The 23,978-nt window shown below is 32.1% G+C and overlaps 2 protein-coding genes across 6 annotated transcripts in view; one reads left to right on the top strand and one right to left on the bottom strand.

Annotated features, from left to right (window-relative positions):
- The window catches only part of LOC114333399 (uncharacterized), a 439,275-nt gene that overhangs the window by 179,098 nt on the left and 236,199 nt on the right, over positions 1-23,978 (bottom strand). The gene's annotated exons all lie outside the window — the stretch shown is intronic.
- LOC114338125 (uncharacterized) lies at positions 10,188-22,637 on the top strand. The gene is made up of 3 exons (XM_028288705.2): positions 10,188-10,303; positions 14,622-14,957; positions 22,288-22,637. The coding sequence occupies exons 1-3, from the start codon at positions 10,259-10,261 to the stop codon at positions 22,552-22,554; spliced, it is 648 nt and encodes a 215-aa protein (XP_028144506.1). The 5' UTR covers positions 10,188-10,258; the 3' UTR covers positions 22,555-22,637.

Raw genomic sequence — 23,978 nt, 5'->3', positions numbered from 1 at the left:
TGAGATTTGAATAGGAGAAGCTATGTATTGCGCATCACTATCCCTTACATCCCATATATTAAAATAGCTTTACATATATTATATATATATTAAAATAAATGCCACTAATAATAGCTTTACAATATTTTCAGAAAATAACATACCTACCTATATTTTTTTATCATAAAATGTTCCAGATAGGAAATTACTTACAATACAAAAAATTGCAACGTATGTGAGAAGTTTTTGATTCTTTTCCAAGAAATTGAAATTGAACAGACTCGATGTAAAACGCAAAATTTCCTCTGCGAAATTCTAAGTGAAACGGATGCCTGCGAAGGCGGTAGATAAGTCGTGAGAAAACACCCTGTATCCGGTATACAGACAGATAATTTTTCCTGTTTTTGATAACGTTAACACCAGATCTTGGTATATTATGCTCTGACCTCGCGTTGTTTTTGTTATTGTATAAAATTCTTGACAAAGTATTTCTTTAATATAAAAGATAAAACAATGAATTTAAAATAAGTATTTATGTGATAATATATTGTAAATATAACAGCAGGTCTTATTCTAAAAGTTTTTCTTCTCTTTTGGCTTTCATCTATTATGTTATTAGCAACATGTCTCCAAAACTGTGATTCGTGTTGCCATTGCAATTAGCAGCTAATCTACCAACTAGGAAAATAGCAGGAAAGAAATTGTAAAATAAGCAGATCTGGTGGTGATCAAACCCTATGTAAGAAAAAATAAATGAAAATGTATAAAAAAGAAAATGAGATAAGGTTGCGGCAGGATTAGGGTTTCACGCGGGACAAGCTCTTGTCCCGTCCGGTATCCCGCGTTTTCCATCTGTTCCTTCCCACGTCCCGCTGTCCCGCAAAGCTAACTTAAATTATATTTAAAAAATGAATAACCATTTTCAATTTCGTTGCAAAACGAAAATACAGCCGAACCATATTCCAGTGCAATCAGAGAGTGCTGCAAGCACCTCTACCGGTTTCGAAACTTATTAGTCTCTCATCAGGAGGCACATATGCTGCTCTCCCTGATCCAACCAAAACAAACCCCAGCGTGCAGTCCCGAATTGCAACGAACGAAATGGCATAGATGCCCTAGCGGCAACTGCTAGCAAAAGACTAAGTTTTGCAACGAAATTGAAAATGGTTATTCATTTTTTATTTACATTTACTCTGTGTGGAGTATGAAGGGAACCAGTCTCGTTGGAACTTTACCGCGCTGAGCAGATGTGACGTGAATTGTAAATTGTAGAATTCCCTCATCTTCCTTAGTCTCAGCATCCGTATGGCTTGCAAATTGTAGAAGCCTCGGAGGTGTAACCAGAGAAGGTTCCCATTGTTTTCATTCTGGTGGGATATGTTATATGCCATTAGAGTGAAAACTTAGTCTTAAATTATATTTTCTAAACAAGTAAATATATTTTTATAATAATGGTACGAAGACTTTAATATTTATATCTAACACTAAAACACTGAAAACTTTTGTTTTCAATATATCCACAAACTCTATATAATATAAAAACTATTATAAAACCAATGGGAAAATCCCAGTAGCTGGCTGGCATAGTTTAAAAACTCATACAGAAGTAAAAAAAAACTCCCAATTTGTATATTGGTATAAAATAGTTTATTAAAAAACTTCTTAAAAAGTCATCCAAATGGATTGCAAGACGCTTTCGATCTAATTAGATCATCTTCAGTACCTAGAATGAAGTATTTCCACGTTAGAATAAAGCGAAAGTTAAAATTGTGACTGCTAATAAGAAAAAACTTGTGGAAGATACTTACATTCTGCTGGTTCCAAGGGGACCAGGGCTGGTTCCAAGTCCCAGTTACCACCTATCGCTACTAAATATCTGAATCCACATTACACTATGGACTGTGGCCAAAGCTATTTGTCGCTCCTTTTATTTCGACTTTGCCGCTGGGTATAATATGACCTGGCCTACATAAGGAATGCCTGTAAGGACTTCCTCTACATCTGTTTCACGTAAGTTACGCATTCTTATTTAGAGATGTCTTCTCGCGTGTCCAAAGCAAGGACCTTATGTTTGTGTTTCTTCCGTGGGATAAGTTCATTGACTTACAGTTTTAGCTCATTTAGTGTTAATAGTGACATTTACATATATGTCGGTCACTTTGTTGTTGGCGATTTTATACTGTATATACAATGTACGTATTGTGTAAATATTGAGATTTCGCTGAGAATCTTAAGCTCTATTCGCATATCATTATTTATTCATTTAACATCTTTCATTGCAACAGAAGCCCAACCCAAAGAACCACGCCCACATCTCTTCCGACTGAGCAACGTGGCCTTTATTTCGTCAATGTAAACGATTGGACCTTTCCATCTTCGGTCATTCCTTATTCCATCTAAGGATAATATCTTCCTGATCCTTCTGGTTCAGCCTTCATGACCCCTTGTCCATCCGATCGTTATACAAAATGACAGGAATTATGACAGGTGACAAATGGCAGTCTGATTTTTGCATGAGAGTTTAATGAAAGGGTAACAAATCAATTGGAAGTTCTGTCCGACAAAATACATGGGACGTTTTCGTGGTCTGACGTTCCAAATTTTTAACCTACTCCACAATTAAAACTTTCCCGTGTTTCAGTGTTCCCATACATCAAAGTTTGTCCGACTAGACACCCTTAAGCGATTAACAAAATTTTCAGCTTGCTGTTTTAACCAACTTTTTTTCATACGCGGGATCCAGACCTATAAGAGAGTTCAACTGAATAGGTTGAGGAGTAGCATAAAAAACAGATAAAATGTAGATAGGTAGGTACCTTTTTAATAGTAAGCTAAAATTCGAAAAAAACCGCAATTTTTTCACTCAATTTGTAAAAATTGTAACGCTCATATAAAATATCTGCAGAAAACGTATACGTGCTCTTACTTTAGTTATAAATTAACGGAAAACTCCTCAATCCTCAAATACCTAGGGCAATTATGAAGTCTTGAGAAATTAATCTTATTTCCTTGGAATACTATAAATTTTGTCTAAAAAAATCCAAACAATTTTGACAACTAATCCTAATCGTTGTTTAATGTTATGAGATATCATATCAATACTTTCGCAATTAAATACCACTTAAACTTGAGAAAAGACAAATATTAATTTTTGCTACTACATGCATACTACGCGGGTTTATTTAACAATACCGATAATATTGTTAGTCAAAAGTTGTCACTGACGAAAATAGACATTCGAGTTGGCATTGAAATAACGGAAAATATGATAATTTTTAAAGGTTACATTTGTATGATTACTGTAAATATTACTTATAAATATGTACCTTACTTAATATGTATAAGACACAAAGATCATTTGAAAGATTACAAATTTGCGTTCTAATGTTATAATCAGGATTTATGGTAATTGCTGTAATAATGGAAAAATCCATCAGACCAGAGTTTTATAGATTTGGAAAAGCGTTTTCTTAGTATCAAAATCACTACCCCTACTTCTGAGTCTATTATAGGCATGTCTTATAGTCTTGTCACTAAGAGCAAGGACACACCAGGCGGCGCGCGTCGAATCGACGTCGAGGCAGCGTAAAACACATGGCGCGGTGTAACAGCGGCAGCTACGCTAGGATTTAAAGTATTTGTATTTCGTTGTTGCCAAAGTTAGTCGCGTGTTGGCTGCTGTACGATACGATGTCTGAAAGTTATTACGATTTGTCTTTTGTAATAAATACAAGTTTATTTTATCTTAGATTAAAGAAAAAAAAAACGCAGATATTGGATACATCCCATCATAAAGGAACGACATTATAAGGGATTTTTTACACATTATATTAACGAAATTAATATAATAAAAGGCCCAGAGATGTTTTTTAATTTTACAAGAATGTCTAAATAATCTTTTCAGGAGTTATTAGTGAATCTTAAAAAGCCGTGTTCAAGAAATAACACCGTTATGAGGGAAAACATATCACCTAAGAAAAACTATTTATAACGCTAAGAGGCATTCCATTCTATGGTACGCCACTGAGCAAATACAGGTGTTAAATTGATTTAAAAAATTATTCAAATTAAAGCCAAAGTACGTATCGAGAAAGACGAAAACCAGAATATACAAAACCGTAATAAGAGCAACAGCCACCTACGGATGTGAGACATGGGTGCTAAATAAAACAGAAGAAAAAAAGATATAGAGTTGAGAACGGAACATGCTAAGAGCTATTTTCAGGGGAAAGAATACAGATAGAGAAGAGGGCTGGCATAGAAGCACCAATCAAGAATTAAGGATGCTTTACAAGGAACCAAGTGTAACAAGATACACAAAGTCATAAAGAATCAGGTGGACAGGTCATGTCGAGGGGACGGATAAGGGAAAAATGCCAAAGATGGTACTACACAGAAGACCAGTTGGGACTAGGAGACGAGGTAGACCAAGAAAAAGACGGCAAGAAAGTTTCAGGAAGGTGTAGTATCGATGGAAATTACACACTGGAAAGAGGAGCTGAAAAATAGGATATAGTGGAGAACCATAGTTCAGCAATTTTTACATAGACATCAAATAAAATTGTATATAAATTATTAGCATAAACTGTATTATCTAAAATTGTAAATACAAGGCCTGTAGAGCATAATAAATAAAATAATAAATAAATAAATAAAATAATAATAAATAAGGTTTTTTTATTATTTTGTTTGAATATGCATCAATGCGCATATCCCAAATAGCTGGTCTCATCTGAATTTCATTACTTAATTAATTTTTCTACATGTGTATTTCCCATCACAAAAACACGATCTGACAACACTCACTACAGAATTCGCTAGAAAACAGCTGAAACGTCTGTGTTGCACCACGATACACGCATTTATGATATGCCGTCGAAGTCATAAAGCCGATTGGCGGTGGATGGGTTCCAGGATATGTCGCCAGAAAGCCGCATCATCGAAAATTTTAAGAGCGTCTGGTGTGTGTTACTGCATCAAAGTATAGTAAGGGATGCGTCGCTATCGACATCTCAGCGGGGGTTCAGTCGACGTACGCCGCCCCGTCTGTGTTACCTCTAAAAGGAGACTTATCATGCTGCAGTTTCGTGGAAGTTGACGATACCTGTGGCTGTGATTCAGAGAACCCTCCTGATCAAGGTTCTCCTCGAACCCTCCTGATCAACGGCATCACCAGGATGAGCCTAAGGGGGGTTACAACTACTGGAGGGTCGCTGTGGGGTATAGAGGTGTTAAGCGTATAGAGCTCAAAGTACATCCCAATGGGGGGGTACAACCCCAAACCCTCCCCTGGTTATACCACTGCTCCTGATCGAGGTTCTCCTGGAACATTAGGAAAACAGAATTAATCTGACTTGAAAATTCAAATGTGACCTTGCTGAAACGTCGTTAGAACAATGATTTTTCCAGAAAAACTAAACATTAAATGATACACAGCCCCTAGTCCAGAAAGCCACTGCGCATCCGCTAGGAAAAATATACCGCTTTGGATTTTTTGCACAATCTTACTCAAAAAGGACGTTTTTTTAACAAATTTGCATGTTGCCAGGACCAACAGTGGATCAAAAATTTTTTAAACGTTTTTTTTTGTTTTTTTTTCTAAAATTATTTTTTTTTGCATGAAACAAACTTTTTGTTTTTTGCATCATTCCAAACAGAAAAGGTCTTTAGTGACTTTTCTCTAAAGTTGATAGTTTTTGACATAACGCGATTAAAAATTGAAAAATTGCGAAATCGGCCATTTTTAACCCTCAAAAACTATGTGAAAAACTGAAAATTTGAATGTTGCCAAGGTAGGTAGATATTCTTTAAACATCGATTGATGAAATCCCGAAGAGTTTTTTGCAATACAATATGCAAAACTCCTTTGTTTTTTAATTGCTAATCAAGCGTGTGCGACACTATTTTCAACCGTTGCGTTGCATGTATACAGTATGGTGCAAATGAAAGGAATAAATTCGTTATTTCGTAAACCGGCGACTTTAAGGAAAAATCCCGAAACAGGTCGATTTTTATTTTTAAGTTATGATATTGTGGCATATATGGTATACTAGTGACGTCATCCATCTGGGCGTGATGACGTAATCTATGATTTTTTTAAAATGAGAATAGGGGTCGTGTGCTAGCTCATTTGAAAGGTTCTTCAATTCTCTATTCAGTAATATAAACATTTACATAATTATTTATACAGGGTGTCCAAAAAAAGTTTTTAATTAAATTATTTGAAAAAAAAGAAGAATGTATGTAATTTATTAATTTCAAAATACATTTTTCTGCTACTCGAAAACTAAAAAAATGTTTATTTCACAAATAAACATTGCTTTTCGATTAAATTCAATGTTCAAGACAGCTCCCGCCAGCCACCTGCCTCTTAGAATTTTGAACATTTAATTTAAGCGAAAAGCAATGTTTATTTGTGAAATAAACTTTGTTTTCTGATTTATGAAAGCAGTTAAATGTATTTTAAATTAAATAAATTACATACATTCTTCTTTTTAGTCAAATAATTTAATTTAATAAAATTTTTTTGGACACCCTGTATAAATAATTATGTAAATGTTTATATTACTGAATAGAGAATTTAAGAACCTTTCAAATGAGCTAACACACGACCCCTATTCTCATTTAAAAAATCATCGATTGCGTCATCACGCCCAGATGGATGACGTCACTAGTATACCATATTATATGCCACAATATCATAACTTAAAAATAAAAATCGACCTGTTTCGGGATTTTTCCTTAAAGTCCGCCGGTTTACGAAATAACGAATTTATTCCTTTCATTTGCACCATACTGTATACACATGCAACGGTGGAAAATAGTGTCGCGCACGCTTGATTAGCAATTAAAAAACAAAGGAGTTTTGAATATTGTATTGCAAAAAACTCTTCGGGATTTCATCAATCGATGTTTAAAGAATATCTACCTACCTTGGCAACATTCAAAATTTCAGTTTTTCACATAGTTTTTGAGGGTTAAAAATGGCCGATTTCGCAATTTTTCAATTTTTAATCGCTTATATGTCAAAACTATCAACTTTAGAGAAAAGTCACTAAAGACCTTTTCTGTTGGGAATGATCCAAAAAACCTAAAAAAAACTTTGTTCCATGCAAAAAAATAATTTTAGGAAAATAAAACAAAAAAAAAAACGTTTAAAAACTTTTTGACCCACTTTTGGTCCTGGCAACAGGCAAATTTGTTAAAAGGGGTCCTTTTTGAGTAAGACTGTGCAAAAAATTTGAATCGGAATATTTTTCCTAGTGGGTGCGCAGTAGCTTTCTGGACTACCCAGTTCTTAACCCGCGAGTAGTCGCGCGGTGAGATAGAATTTCAATTTTTATCCTTTTTCGCGATAACTTGATGAAAAATTTTGCAATTTTGAAAAAATTTCGTAAGTGCCTCGGGGAAGGGTGTAGTAATGCGTAGAAATTTTTTTCTTCTTCTTTTTGTGGAATTTATGGCTTTGGGGAGAGCCAATTAGCTTTAACCCGCGAGTAGTCGCGCCGTTAGATAGAATCTCACATTTCATCCTTTTTCGTAATATGTACAATAAAATTTGTCAGTAACGGCCACTAAAAATGAAAGAACTATTGGCCGATATAGAAAGGTGGACGGTATTGCCAGTTTTTGTAGTCTACATATAATTGGTTTGGGAAATTTTTAAACTGGCCGTTAGGACAGGTGACCGATGTTGGCAGGTGGCCGTTAACACAGGTTTTTTAAATAAAATTGTTGGAAATATATATTTTCAATATAAAAAGTAGATAAAAATAGTACAAAATAAAAATTTGTTTTAAATTCGTATTTTGAGATAGAATCTCACACGCTACTATCGACGTTACAGAAGTGAGCGCGCCTACTCCCGGGTTAATGGTTATAAACAATTGCACTGTGTTAAAAAAATATCTCAAATTATATGGGTTGTATTACAAGCTTTTTTTAATATGTTTTTTCATAACTTCTCAGATGGTGTATTTTGTTTTTTTTTTGTAAACGTAAAGGTTAAAACGGCGCAAATAATTTAATTCTTTATAAGGCCAAATATGGTAATTCTTCATAATTATTTGTACGGAAAAAATGAATATACTTTTTTTAAACATTAAAATTTGAGACCTTACGAAAAAAATGAGACCAAAAAAGCCCTTCTAAATATTGACAACGCACCTTTATAGCCATTGGAAAATTATCTTTTTTACTCAAATCGGATAAACAAATAGAATTGTTTAAAAACTACTCGACTAGTCTTAAATGAATAAGTTAAAAACCGAAGATGTGCTTATCTCAAGTTGGTCTGCTTAGGGTGCCTGTCCGTTCCGAACGTTGGCGATCATTCTGGCTATGATGATTTTGTTGGTTTCTATACGGAACAGTTGTGTTGAGGTCTTTCTATACCATGCTCTCAGGTTAGCAAGCCAGGATATTCTTCTTCGTCCTGGGGCCTTTTTTCCTTCAATTTTATTTTGCAAAATGCATTGCTAAAAGTGCTATTATGCTATTATGCTATTATGAAAAGTTGTTTGAAATTAAAAACTATGTTTTAATATATAATTACATTATTCTAATCGAAACATTTTTTTTCAATTTTTTCTCAAATTGCGGATACCCATCATCATTTTATTACAATTATGATAACTAGTTTATTATCAATTTTACGAAAAAAAGTTATTCTTCACAAAATACTCTAACTGGTCTAAAATTTAAGATACAACTAACAGATATCAAACTTTTGCAATTTTATACGAGGTATGTAAAAAATACGAATTTTACTTAAGAGGTAAGTGCCTTTATTATTCACAATATTTCAATTAGAAGGATGTAATTTGACACTGAAACATATTTTTTAATTCCAAACAACTTTTCTTAATAACAATTTTCGATATTGTAAAATATAAAGGTACTTTACTCTTGAGTAAAATTCATATTTTTTGACATACCTCGTATAAAATTAATAAAATTTGACATTTGATGGTTGCATCTTAGATTATATATAAAGCAGAGTATTTTATAAAGAACAAGTTTTTTTCGTAAAACTGATAATAAAAAAGTTATCAATAGGTCTCAAGTTACGCAGACATACTGTATAAGAGCTAAAAAATTTTTTTTTATTGAACATTTATTATTGTTGAAGCTTATTATTAAATGTATTTTAGGTAAGTTTTAAAGAAAAAAGTTTTGATCACTTTGTACAAACATTTTTTTAACTGGTAATTTTCGGTTTTTGTATTACATTTTTGTTATCTTTATTAATTTTCTCAAAAAGAAATAGTTTATTTCATTTCTAAAGTAAAATAATTCAGTGCATTTTAAAGACTACATTATAAGCTTTAAAAAGGAACCTACAGAACTGTAATAAATCTGTTCAAACTTGAGTAATACCGTCTTAAAGTGGTGGTAATTCTGTAAAACTACGAAGTTTTCAAAAATTATATTTTTTGAAACGTGTCGTGTCATTTGAATTAAATTTTTGAGATTTTTTTTAGAGAAACATCGTTTAGTAAGATGTCTGAAAGGTAAGCTGTGCAAAATTAAGAGTTTTATAAGAAAAATTGTATGAGTTACACGTTTTTAAATCATTTTTAAACCAAATTCATGTAAGTCTCACTTTCCGCTCACACCGTACTTATGCCCATACATTTTATTTCTTTTTATTACAACCATAAGATAGATAAATTATTCTTCTTTCATGAGCAATTTATAAAATTTCATTTGATCCATTAATTAAAGAATTACATAAATAACTCAACCGTGCACTTCGCCGTACGCTAGTTTACAGTGCGCTAATGTTTGTGAGAAGGGTGACTTTAGAGTTATAAATAAAAAATTATAGAAGCTACAGATTTAATTTTAGAAAAATCTTTATAGAAAGTTTTTTTTTGTAAAATTTTCTGAATTTTTCAACGGTCAAGTCAGTTCTTTTCTACAATTTATACTTTCGGAGTTATTTAAAAAAACATCGAATTTCGCAGTTCATTTGTTTAATAAAAAATGAAGCACCCACTTCTCGAGTAGAACTTATTGATATATTGTTTATTAAACATTTCTTAATGAAATTACCAAAAGTTCTATCTTGTTTGATTTTTTCCGAAGTGAAAATCTATATGCACTCCCCTACTATACTTATATATTTTTCGGAGACGGTGATTCAACGTGTACGCGACAAAGAAATTAGAACTTTCCAAAATTAGTTTTTAACGATCTGTTTTATTACTAATCACAGTATTTATAGAAATCAAAGTATTTTTTTTCGATAGTCAATAGAAATATTCGTGTTGTCATCATGAAAAGTTTGATTTGTTTTTTGAGTTTCGTGGCAATTGCTCTGGTAAGTTTTTTTTTGTAAACTAGTTAATGTATTTATTTTCTTGTGGCATTTTACTTTTGTAGTATTGTAATTGATGTAGAATGGAAATTAACTGTGAAATTTTGAAAGATTAACTACTTTATTTTACATTTCCAGTCTCCAAATCGAAAATCATTTTCAAAATAGCAGGTTTAAAAATGGAAATCTTTCATAGTTAAAGTATTACAAAGAAATTTGAATTTTTTTAAGAGTTGTTTTGTTATTGTGATCACTATCCTCTAATATTTTCTACGTTACTTTTCATTGAATTTCCGACACACCTCATTGATTAAAGTAGCTGTTCTAAACTCTTATCTACTAGTTTTTTTGTTGAATCTTATCAAATGCCTTTTCAAAGTCTACGAAACAGTCCATGTCCTGATTCATGTCCATCTCTGAGACAACACATTTAAGGCGAACAAAGCATCTCTTGTGGCCGTTCCATTTCTAAAGCCAATTTGTGAAGCTAATTTCATGTTTAGGATTTTTAACAATTCTGCTGCGTATTATTCTCAAAAATATTTTAAGTGTGTGACTCATTAAAGCTATTGTTCTGTAATTTGAGCAGGTTGTTCAGTTTGACTTTTTGGAAATTGCTACAAATGTCGATTGGAGCCATTATCTGGGGATTGTTGCAGTCTGATATATTTGATTATAGTTCACTCATTACTAATCAACTATTTTAAATTGGATATAAGCCACAAAATTTTTTTTAGTAAAATTGTGGCTTATTTCCCATTTAAAATAGTTGACTAGAAAAATGCCACAAGGAAATAGCTTCAGAACAACATTCACTCATTACATCAAGAACATCTTCATCAATGAGTTTTATCATAAATATCATCTATCTGGTTCACAAGCTTGTCATATTTTATGTTTTGATAGCAAATATGACTTCTCGTAATATCGGTGATCCGGTATCCCTTTGGTTTCTAATGAAAGTTCTTTCATCAGTAAATACTTGTTAGATATATAATTGTTCCAGTAACCCAATCTTTCCTTCACATGAGTAATAATATTCTCTTTTGCATTTTTAAGAATATTCATTCTTGTGCTATTTCTAGAACCTGCCATTTCTTTGATTTTTTTGTGTAAATTAAAGCTATCGTACTTTTTATCTAGATCTTTTATTTCCTAGAAACTGTCGGAGAGCCACCTCTCTTTTACCTCTCGAATTTTCTTTCTGGTGTTTTTCTGAATTTCTCTGTATTTATTGAGGTTTTTTGCTTTATGTTTTCTTCATTATTAAATGAGTTCAAGAATTTCTATTGTCGTTCAAGGTTTTCTTTTTGCTCCGATTGGTTTGAGGATATCTTTTACAAGTTTTCGTTTATTTTAAATTTCGTTTTCGCATATGTGCTGTCTTGTTTGAGTCGCCTTTTATCCATAATTTTTACAGTCTTTAGTTTCATTCTCATCGACAAAACAACCGGTTTGTGATCGGAGGATATGTCCGCTTTTGTTGTCAGCTGGCGACCTCTATCATCTAGGTTTAGAAAGTTTGAAAAAGCTATTTGTAATTATGAGTTCCTCATTGATACAGAAATAAACCAGCCCATCTTCTTATCTCTTCTTCTACGGCATTACAGCCCAAATTGAGCCTTGGCCTCCTTTATTTTTTGCCTCCACCCTTGCTTGTTTGTGGCTGCTTTTCTTCATACACGGAATCCTATAAAAGGTCTTGTGCGTCGCTGTTTACTGTGTCTTCCCAGCGCTTTCTTGGCTTTCCAACCGGTCTCTTTCCCTGCATTTTAGCATTCAGTGCTCTTTTTGGTAGCCTATTCTCTCACATTCTTATCACATGTCCGGCCCATTGCAATCTTTGTATTCTAATGAAGTCTGACATGGGTGCTTCCTTATAAAGTGGATAAATTTCGTTGTTGTACCGACTTCTGAAGATTCCGTTTTCCCTCACAGGTCCTAGTATTCTCCTCAGTACTTTCCTTTCGAATGTGTCGAGTTTGTTTTTGGATGTTTCTTTCAGGACCCAGGCTTCACTGCCATAGCATGTTATTGGTCGAATTAAAGTTTTATAGATTCTCATCTTTGTATTTCGGTGGACACTTTTAGACCGAAATATATGGGAGAGGGCAAAATAAGCTCTGTTTGCCTGCGTTATTCTCTTCCGTCAGTGGCGTAGCTGAAGATTGGGAGGTCCCCCGCGGCAATTTTTGTGGGGCCCCGTATTATAAACAAAACGACTACTAATAACAGTATAATTTCTAAAATATGTGAAAATGGCACTATTTGGCCTTTCTTTAATAAGTATTCATCAGTTAGTGTTAATAGATTTTTTGGGAATATACATAAAACCTATTATACATGTGTCTTAATCCGACAAACCTATTATAAGTTGTTGAAATATTATATCTAAATTTACATTAAAAACATTAACTTTAAAACTTTTCTAAAGTTATTTTTTCGTCGCAACTGAGCTCATCGTAAAATTTATGTATACTTACGTTTTATCCGTTTATTTTTAAATTCTGGTATAATACCCCACTATGATGCTATTCCTGCTGCTTCTGCTAAAGTTTCGGAAACTAAATTTCTCATTTCTCGAAGATTATCACGAGTTTTTTCAAAAAGTTGAAGAGCGAGCGTTAACTCGCTCAGAGCCGTTTCAGATTACAAATGTTTTGATGTTAGATTAATAAAGTTGAGTATTTTAGATTGAATACTATTTAATAGTAATGTTAACGACAAATTTAAAGTTATTCATATGCTCTAATAATGCATTAGCTTCTAAATTTTCATCGTTTTTTAGATAGCAATGAAAAGCTCGATGCAAAGTCATAATAGCATCATGTCTGGTTGACCACCGGGTTTCACATATCGTTTTAAGTGTTGGCAAACGCGATGAATCCAAAGTCATAATAGTACATAGTACCTACATCCCATCTTTTAATACTTGCACTAAAAAAACATATAATCTCTTAATTATATCGTAAAAAAACAACTCCTTTACACCAGCAACGGCATTAGTCAACACTAGGTTCAGCTTATGGGATGCACAATGAACATAGGAAGCTGTTTTTTTCAATGTCAGTTATGCGCCTTTGTACGCCTGAATACTGAATATACACCACTCATAACGCTTGCCCCATATATTCCTTTCTTCTGCAGTTGTGTACGGAAAGGTGCTTTGATTGTATAAATTTTAAAATTTCATTTACAAGACCTTCTGCACTTTGGTCTAATATGCAAATAAGTCCCAAAAAATTTTCAACAACTTCTGCTTTGGAAGGTGAATTATTTTTAACGGTATTTTTACATACCGGAAAATAAAACTAAGCTGATCGTGTTTTGAAATATCTTGAGTAGTACATATCGAGAATTATTGAATATAACGTTGTGTATTTGCGGGCTCAAGTAATTTGTTTTTAAGTTAGGTACTGTTTTTATCGGTTAATTTGGCTAGTAAATGAACCGCCGACAAAAAATTACCTTTTTTATATTCACTTTCATCCAAACTACCATCACGCCCCGGAAGGAGTAAGAGTTACGTCAATTACCCACTTTCTTACTTCCTTCCAAATTCCCTATTTTGATGCTTATTAGGAAAATATGTTTTGGTCCCCAATTTAAAGAACGTAGAAGTATTAAGCTTGAAGGCTTTAAGGGGCCCCTTCTAACGTCGCCCCCCCCCCGCCTTGCGGGCCCTAATATGTTTTGGTTCCCAATTTAAAGAACGTAGAAGTATTAAGCTTGAAAGCTTTAAGCGGCCCCTCCTAACGTCGGGCCCCTTCCCGCCTTGTGGGCCCTAATATGTTTTGGTTCCCAATTTAAAGAACGTAGAAGTATTAAGCTTGAAGGCTTTAAAGGGCCCCGACGTTAGGAGGTCCCTTGCGGGACCTGCGGGCCTGTCAGCTACGCCACTATCTTCCGCATTTCTCTTACCTTAAAAGGTGATCTTATGTATTTGTTTAAAAAAATTGTTTAAACAATTTCTGCCCAAAAATTCCGTCCAGCACCCTTTAGATTTGTTTAAAGGGGACATTTTTGAATATGAATCCGCAGATAAACCGAATTAGAAATGTTTTTCAGACGGGAGCGGTCTCACCACATGGACGAATATGAAAATATGCAATTTTATATGAATATATGCACGAAATGCATATGCATTAATTTATACAATTTATCCAGAAGATGCAAATATGCACTTAATATGCATTTTTCATATTTCCCGAGCTCTAGTTATAATGCTTGTTCCTTATCTAACAAAATATACAGATTCAATTATTTTTCAAGATTTTAAATGATTTTTACCGAAATGAAAATTGGTTTTCTGTTTTTTTAGGGCGCCTTGCAAGACGATGTCCAACAAATGAATCAAATATTACAAATATGCCAAAGGAAGTGGCAAATTCCCCAAGATATTCTGACATACGGAGTTGCAAAGGCAAAACCTCAGGACAGGAATAGGATAGGATCATTTGCCCTCTGCGTATACACGAATCTAGGATTTATGAACCGACAAGGAGATTTGTTAGATGTACAAGTTAGAGAGTATTACAGGGAATCAGATCGGGCTGGAGAAATAAATATTAATGACATACTGACGAAATGTAGACCACCGAGAGGAACACCAGAACAAAAAGCGTTCTTCCATGAGGAATGTATGGAAAACCTTCAGGTAAAAACAACGATTTTGTTGCTATAGTTGCTCCATTATATCTTTGCACATACGTCATAATTAATTTGCAAACAAGTTAAATCAAAACAATAAGTGAAACGTACGTCAATATACAGGGTGTCCCGAAAAGATTGGCCATAAATTATACCACAGATTCTGGGGTCAAAAATATGTTGATTGAACGTAACTTACCTTAGTAAAAATGTGCACATAAAAAAAGTTACAGCCCTTTAAAGTTACAAAATGAAAATCAATTTTTTTCAATATTTTGAAAACTATTAGAGATCTTTTATTGAAAATAGACATGCGGCATTCTTACGGCAGGAACATCTTAACAAAAAAATTATAGTGAAATTTGTGCACCCCATAAATATTTTATGGGGGTTTTGTTCCCATAAACCCCCCTAAACTTTTGTGTATGTTCGTATTGAATTATTGTTAAAGTATTATTAGTTAAACACAGGGTTTCTAAAACTTTTTTGCCTGTTAGTACTTTCTCGAAAAGCCAGTTTTTATCAAAATATTTGGAATATTTTTCAAATCCATCACCTGTTTGTATGTATATGGTTAAGTATGATAGACCTGGTAATAATATGAAAAATCTATAATTTACATTTTTATAATATGAAAATATACTAAGAGGCAAAAAAGTTTTAAAAACACTGTGTTTAACTAATGGTGCCGCAATAAAAGTTTAATTGGAACGTACACAAACATTTGGGGGGTTTAAAGGAACGAAACCCCCATACAATTTTTATGTAAACATATTAAAAAAGAAGCCGCATCTCGATAAAAACTGGTTTATCTAAAAAATACTAAAAGGCAAAAAAGTTTTAAAAGTATTGTGTCTAACTATTGGTACCACCATAATAATTTAATTGGAACGTACACAAAAGTTTGGGAAGGGTTTAAGGGAACAAAACCCCATAAAATTTTTAAATTTTAATTTTAAAATTTTTATGGGGTGCACAAATTTCACTATAATTTTTTGTTAAGATGTTTCTGCCATGAGAATGCCACATTCCTATTTCGAATTTTCGAAATATTGGAAAAAATTGATTTTTATTTTCTAACTCTTTTTATGTGCACATTTGTACTAAGGTAAGTTAGGTTCAATCAACATATTTTTGACCCCAGAATCTATGGTATAATTTATGACCAATCTTTTCGGGACACCCTGTATAATATCATTGATATGTGCTGTCAATGTAATAATTAGGAAGTGTCTATTATCGGTGGACGTATTTTATAATTATTAATAACATTAATAACAATTATTTTATATTGTACATTTATATTTTACTATATATTTCACACAATATAAGTTATAAATTCCAATAAACACAAAAAATGCGCTAATGTCACTGTCACTGAAAATGATAAACGTCAAAATTCGTAGTAAACAAGGTATCAAAGACATGCCATATTGTTTATCCTTGTTTAACGTATTGTTCTTTCTATGGACAAGCGGTTTAATTTTGTGATACTAGTTTCTGTGAGTAAAAAAGAGACCTGGTATAAAAAGTACTTCGTGAATAGTTTTATTCATGTGCAACGATATAATGGAAGAACTATTTATAAGATTAAGTTTAATTTATTTCCAACTTATCGAACCATTAATTTATAATTAAATTTCAGTGAGTATTTGAATGTTACAGATAATTGTAAGTATTTTATAATACAGGAAACCATTATCAAATGAATTTTAAGTATCGCATTATATTATTCATAAGTTGTGCGTCAAATCTGACGCAAAAATGCAGTTAATACTTTCATCATGACACAAGCTATATTCTATTGTTAAACTTGTAGCTGTTTTTAGTAAAAATCCTTTGAGATGGGGCGAGTAGTTTAATTTGCGACAGTTTTTACAAGGAGTGCCCCCTGTTAAGATAGGCAAAATACCTTCACCCCCTGCCCAGAATTCAATATTTTTTATTTTTTTACGTTCTATCTATATGATTAAAAAATAAGACTCAGATTTTAAACCTCCACTCTCCACTCCCCCTTCCGTCAAAAACGTATTTGTTTCGTTTCGTTTTTAAGTGCAATCAATATAAAAATGTCAACAAAATCAACACGCATAGTTGAGGCGTTTAAAAAACATATACAGTAGAAAAAATGAAAGAATACCCATGAACGAACATATAAAACACGCTGTATTTTCCTGTCACCGTGTCACATAAAAAATTGGCCAGCGCAAGTACATGTAATAATTATTATTACATGTACTTGCGCTGGGCAATTTTTTTGTGACACAGCGACAGGAAAATACAGCGTGTTTTATATGTTCGTTCATGGGTATTCTTTCATTTTTCCGACTGTATGTATTTTTAATAGACCCCTAGGTTGAGTGTAAATAACCTCAAAACGCATTATTTTTTCGAAAAAGCATTTTTGATATTGCTGCAGGTCTAATTTTTTTATTTGTGTATTTATTCAAATACTATATTTCTAATTTTTTCAGATTTTTTCGTAATATGCGCACCTACAAAAATTCGAAAAGCTGATTTTCAGGGTTTTTTTGGGGATTTCCCCCATTTTATAGACTTCAAAATAGATCAAATCAAGGTTTCTTTAGGTTATATTTCAACCTAAATGTAGGTAATTTTAAGTAGCTTAAAGTAAAATAAATTATTAATTTCAAAATTTGTTGTACATATTTAACATAATTTCAACATTTAATTTCACCTTGTATTATTCATAATACACCCTACGTAATATACTTTTTTGAGATGAGGCTATTAAGTAACTTCTAAAACATAAAAATATACAGGGTGTCTCATTAAAAATAAAGATGATGGACTATAAACTGCTAGACTTTCAGCGTTTTGTATACTTTTTTAAAACAAGAACAGAAATAATTTTATTCCATCTTTTCTCCTTAATATGAATTGTTTATTTTTTTTTTCTCCACAATAACATCTAATCTATTTAAAGCATCAGTTAATAAAATAACTATAGCCAGAATGATCGCCAATATTCGAAACAAATAGGCACCAAAATAAAAATATTTTATTTTATTTTATTAAGGGGAAAGGCGAAAAATGTCGCCTGTCAAAGTTTTCAATGTGTTTTAAATGTATTACTTTTTTTTCGTATCCTGAGAAAACTAATAAGTATCTTTGAAAAATTTAAACGCAGAATGAAAGATTACGTTATTACCGAGGACCGAAAGTTACTTAGAATAAATAGTCCTCTTTTGAATAAAGTATTTACAATTAAAAATCACACTAAATTTTCTCTTTTATTTTTACCCCTGTAACTTATTAAAATAAATATTATAAAAGTTTTCTGGGACATTCGGGCCTCAGTAATAATGTAATCTTTCATTCTGCATTTAAATTTTTCAAAAATACTTATCAGTTTTCTTAGGATTCGAAAAAAAGAATACATTTAAAACACATTGAACATTTTGACAGGCGACATTTTGTGCCTATGCTCTTAACACGATTTATGTGTCTCCTATTCCTGTTTTTCTCTTTTCCCCACCTACATTTAAATACTATTCGCTATCCATTTTGGTGCCTGCTCTTAAAGGAGCCCATAGTTTAAGACCGCTTCTCCAGGCACCAAAACAAAAAATTTATATTTTCTTCCTTTTAGCTGTTCTATTTTTGGCTATTTTTATTTTGCACATGGTCATTCTTGCATTCTCATTGTGGGGCCTGTAATACAATTTTGTATTTTTTAAAATTTTCGGTCATTGCTAAATAGTTGCTTAATGGTTTAATGTACTCTTTCAATCTTTGTAGTTTATCGATATCGTTTATGATACCTTCGTTTATGATGTTACCTATTTTATCATCAAGGTTGCATTTTCTTTTATTTCGTATATGTATCAACAACTTCTTTTATATTTTTGTATACTTGTAAATGGAATACTTACATGATGCTTCTCTTGTATATCTTCAATTTCAAGACATTTATCTTTTTTTTTTTTGAAGAAAACCATAATTTTTTTGCTGTTCGTATTTTTTTTTCTCATTTCGTTCTGTAAGTTGCTCTATTTTTGGGGATCTGGTTTTTAAATTTCCTCCTTTGTTCCATAATGTTTCAATACTCATCCACTGTTGTTTTTTTATATTTAATTTTGGGTAAGTCGAAAGTCGAAAGTAGTTCTGTTAATTACAGTTTTAAAATGATCCCAGTGATTTGCAGATCTGTAAAACTTTAATAAATCAATTTGTGTGCGCGTAAGGACCACATAAATCTTAGGCATTCAAATTAAACTCATTTTACATGTTCGATATGAATTTAGAAGAATCTAGCGTGTTACCAGCACCTAACTATTCTTTATCTTTAATATATGTTATCTACTTTATTTAATGAAAATGAATCACAATTTTAATTGAAAATACGATTTCAATGTTGACGTTTCGATTTCCACTTCGGAAATCAATCTCAATGATTTCTTTTAAGTGCAAATAGACCAGGGCGCATCAGTAAAAATATTAGTACATTTGGATGTTGAGAGGCGACTCATATTTTTTTGCAGAATATGCTTGGAAATAATTCATATAATAATAGTTGAGTTATCCTCCCACTCAAAAAGGTCCGGAACATTGTTTAAATAATCAAAATAAAATTGAAGGAAAAATTCGATTATTTTCTTGGTTTTTTTATTATAACTTTAAATGTATTCATTTCCGAGAAAAATTGCGCTGACATAAAAGTTGCGTAATTAAATTTCCTACCTTATAGGATTAGTTAAAAATTTTAAAAATTGTCACCTTTGTTGTAAAAGAGCAATAATTGCGAAAAAAAAAACAATAAAAAACAAGTATTCGCATTTTACGTTTTTCAACCATTTATGCTACACATAGGACTTTCATATTTTACCCAGAAAAAAACTTTATGATATATAATAAAACAACACTGTAAATTTCATTAAAATCGGTTTAACAGATTTTGCAAAATAAATTTTGCAGTCCAGCTTTCGCAAAAAAATTACTTTTTCAAAATGTTACAGGACTGAAAATAAAGCAGACAGCAAGTTGAATTTTTTTACATATAGAATAATACTGTACCTTTCATTTCCAATTTTCAAAATTAAAATCGGTTAACTACTACAGCGTCAGGAATTTTTTTAAATAAACATTAATTTTTGGTGCTACGCGCAGGACAGCGGATATGTTTACTCTGATTGGGCATTCCAATTACCTTAGATAATGATTGATAAATTTTAATTCTTAGTACATTTCGATATAAATAAATGAATTTGTTTATTGCAAAATAAAAACACATATTTTGTGTCCTTTGAAATTACACTTTTTTTAGCAAAAACTTTCTTTGTTCATATATTTTAACTTAGAGAATAAAAGTTTATTATTTTTAAACATATGCAATTGTTTAAACAATATTTCACAAACAATAATCAAATTAGTTTGATTTTTGTGGAATTGAAATATTAAAATACAGTAAAACCTCGATAGAATGGACCTCTATTTAACGGACTTCGGATATAACGGACAAAAAATCCGATCAAATGTAAAAAAAATGAATGCAAAAAAATATAAAAAATCGAAGACAATGTCAATGACAATGTCAATGACAATGACAAAGTCGCTTGGAGAAGACAATGGGAGAGCGACTCACCACAGGAATCACACCAAATGGCCTGTATCGATCAGAAACCGCCAGGCTTTGAACTGCCCCAGTGCCCCGCAATACATGGACGGCGCTGAACAGAATAACAGGTACCGGTAGATGTGCTGACAGCTTGCATATATGGGGAAATGCCCTTACTCCTGAGTGTGACTGTGGTGCGCAACGGCAGACCGTCCGCCACATTATTGAGAAATGTCCCCGAAGGCGGTACCCTGGAGTTTTCGATGAGTTCCTGAATGCGACCGAAAATGTTTTACATTATATTAATACATTAGATGTTCGTTTGTGATACTTCATGTAATGTTTTATATACTTTTTTAAATTATGTGTTCTTATTGTATCTATGCCATACGATAAATAAATCAAAAGGCATCATCTGCCCGTTTCATATTATAGCTCTAAAAGGGTTCACCAGAGATATTTTCAAAAATTGGTTTTAAAAGGATTTGTACCTACAGTGAAAAAAATTTACAGAGAAGAAACTGGTAATACCGCCTAAGAGGTGAAATTTTTATTGATTTTAGACAAAGCTCCTGCTAATTCCCATGAAAGTATTCTAAATTCAGAAGATGGCAACTTTAATTGTATGTTTTGCCAAAAAATACATCACTTATTAAACCCATGAATCGGTGAATAATTTTGTCAACCAAATGACCATATTGCAGAAAGTTTTTAGATAAAGTAGAAAAATAAAAAAAAAAGTAGCGAACAAAACCTTATTCCTGTTTTAACTTTCATACAGATTTATATACTGTATACCTACATAATTAAAAAAATTTTGATTGATTTTAAACCTATTTTTTTACAACGGACTTTCGGCTTTAACGGACATCCCGTCCCCCAATTAGTCTGTTATATCGAGGTTTTACTGTACAACAAAATATAGAGTTAGAAAATAATATATTATTAAAGATTTAAAGAAATTTTGATGGAAATCAACTTGTATCAATCAAACACCGCTGTACTGCGCGTAGCACCAAAAATTAATGTTTATTTAAAAAAATTCCTGACGCCGTGGTAGTTAACCGATTTTAATTTTACAAATTGCAAATGAAAGGTACAGTAAGTATTCTTGTATATGTATTCAACTTGCTATCTGCTTTATTTTCAGTCCTGAAATATTTTGAAAAAATGATTTTTTTTTGCGAAAACTGGATTTCAAAATTTATTTTGCAAAATCTATTGAACCAATCTTAATCAAATTTACAGTATTATTTTATTATGCCATAAAGTTTTTTTGGGTAAAATATGAAGCTTCTAGGTGTAGCATAAATGGTTGAAAACCGTAAAAGGCAAATACTTGTTTTTTTATGTTTTTTTCGCAATTATTTCTAGTTTGCAATAAGGGTGACAACTTTTAAAATTATTAACCAATCCTATATAATGTAGAAAATTTAATTACGCAACTTTTATGTCAGTGCAACTTTTCTCTGAAGTGAATACTTTTAAAGTTATAATCAAAAAACGAAGAAAAAAATCTAATTTTTCCTTCATTTTTTGACATTTTGATTTATTTAAACAATGTTCCGGACATTTTTGAGTGGGAGGATAACTCAATTATTATTATATGAGTTAACTCCAAGGAAGTTCTGCAAAAAAAATACGAGTCACCTCTCAACGTCCATCTCAAAACAGATCCGCCCTGGACTAAAGTTAAACAAATTAGAATTAGGATAGTCGCTTAAATATTGAACATAAATATATGTTAAATTTGTTTCAGGCAGGAAGTCAGGATCAATTAGTAGAACAGTACTACGGTGCGTGTCAACAACAATTAGGACTTTCCGATGAGTTTATTAAAAACAGTCAAGACAAAACAAGATTGGGCAGCTTCTTCTTATGCATATACAGCAATTTAGGGGTCCTAAGTTCAAAGGGAGATTTAATTGAAAATGAAACGACGCCCAAATGTAGTATGCCGCCAAATCTGTCTCCTGCTCTAAAAGCGTGGTATTATCAAGAGTGCTTTAAAAATGCAATGCAATAAAGCAAAACTGAAACAGAGTAAATAAGACTGTCAAAACTAATAATTATTTAAGAATAATAAATGTTTAATAAAATTAAATTAAGACAAAAATATAAGTTTTATTATTCTTTTTCTTAATGTGTCTATCCATGATGAGTGTTGACGATCATCATGGCAACTTATCTTATCTGCAGCAGCCCGGAAAAGCTGTACAGATGTTGTGTTGAACCAGATTCTGAGGTTCTTTAACAAGGATGATCTTCCTGGACGTCGCTTTCCAAATATTTTTCCTTGTAAGAAGGCTTGCAGGAGGTCATATCTGGATTCGTTTCATAATGTGTATGAAGTGCTTTCGAGATTTGATGGTGTCGGTACACTGACCACCGTTTAGTCAAGTCAAGTCAAATTTATTGATCACATGCGACATTATACAAAGTACATGTATGAGACAAGTCAAAGTTACAGACATACATCTTAAAAGTATATAAATTAATAAATACGATAAAACATACTCAAAAGTTATTTTTAGAATACTAGCTCACAAATGTATTGATGTACACACCTCCGAAAGTTTGGCTGATGTAAATTCATTCGTATATCTATTGGCAATTTGTTAAAGAATCTTATGGCTGCATATTGTGTGCTACCTTCCAACAAAACAGAACAATGTTGTGGAAGCATAAAGTGATTGTCTCTGAATCTTGTTGAATAAACATGGTTAAATTGAAATTTATTAAATTCATGAATTTTGCAATGTAAATACATTATACACGAAAATATATACAGATCAGGAATTGTAAGAATATTGTTTTGTCTAAAGATGCCTCTACAAAAATCTCTAAATTTCATTTTATACATTATCCTAATAGCTCTTTTCTGAAGTACGAATATCTGCTCTAATTCAGAGGTAGTACAACCCGAGACTTCAATGCCATATTTGGCTATTGAGTAAAAATGGGCAAAGTATAGTGTTTTTAATATTGATGTATTAAAGAGACGTGAAAGAATTCTCAATGCATAACATGTGCTACTTAATCTGGATTTCAAATTAGAAATGTGGTTTGACCATTTACAATTAATTACTGTCTAAAAGGACCCCCAGCAACTTCGTGCAGTCTGTTTTATCTATTGCTGCTTGTATAGTAGCTTGATGGTTTAATAAATTATTTGACGTGAAAGTCATATACTTTGATTTCTCTTCATTCAAAACTAGTTTGTTTGATAAGAAATAACTGTTGATGTGTGATAACTGTGTAGTTTTATTTTGCAAATATTGATCAGATGTTCCTGTGACTAGAATGTTGGTATCATCCGCATAACTGATGATGTTAACCCCAGTCAGTGAATTAGTTACCAAAGCTATATCATTAATAAATACTATAAAAAGTAGAGGACCCAATGCCCAATACACTACCCTGAGGGACACCATAATGGATATCCAATGT

Source organism: Diabrotica virgifera, chromosome 6, assembly GCF_917563875.1.
Source record: "Diabrotica virgifera virgifera chromosome 6, PGI_DIABVI_V3a".
NCBI classification, from domain to species: Eukaryota; Metazoa; Arthropoda; class Insecta; order Coleoptera; family Chrysomelidae; genus Diabrotica; species Diabrotica virgifera.
This window is presented reverse-complemented; position numbering and strand designations above follow the sequence as displayed.

What these genes read in the sequence shown, in the direction of transcription:
- LOC114338125 (XM_028288705.2), top strand. Translation starts at nt 10,259, where the DNA reads ATGAAAAGTTTGATTTGTTTTTTGAGTTTCGTGGCAATTGCTCTG. An exon ending in GTTTCGTGGCAATTGCTCTG is followed by an intron (nt 10,304 to 14,621) that starts GTAAGTTTTTTT and finishes CTGTTTTTTTAG; the next exon opens with GGCGCCTTGCAAGACGATGT. An exon ending in AATGTATGGAAAACCTTCAG is followed by an intron (nt 14,958 to 22,287) that starts GTAAAAACAACG and finishes AATTTGTTTCAG; the next exon opens with GCAGGAAGTCAGGATCAATT.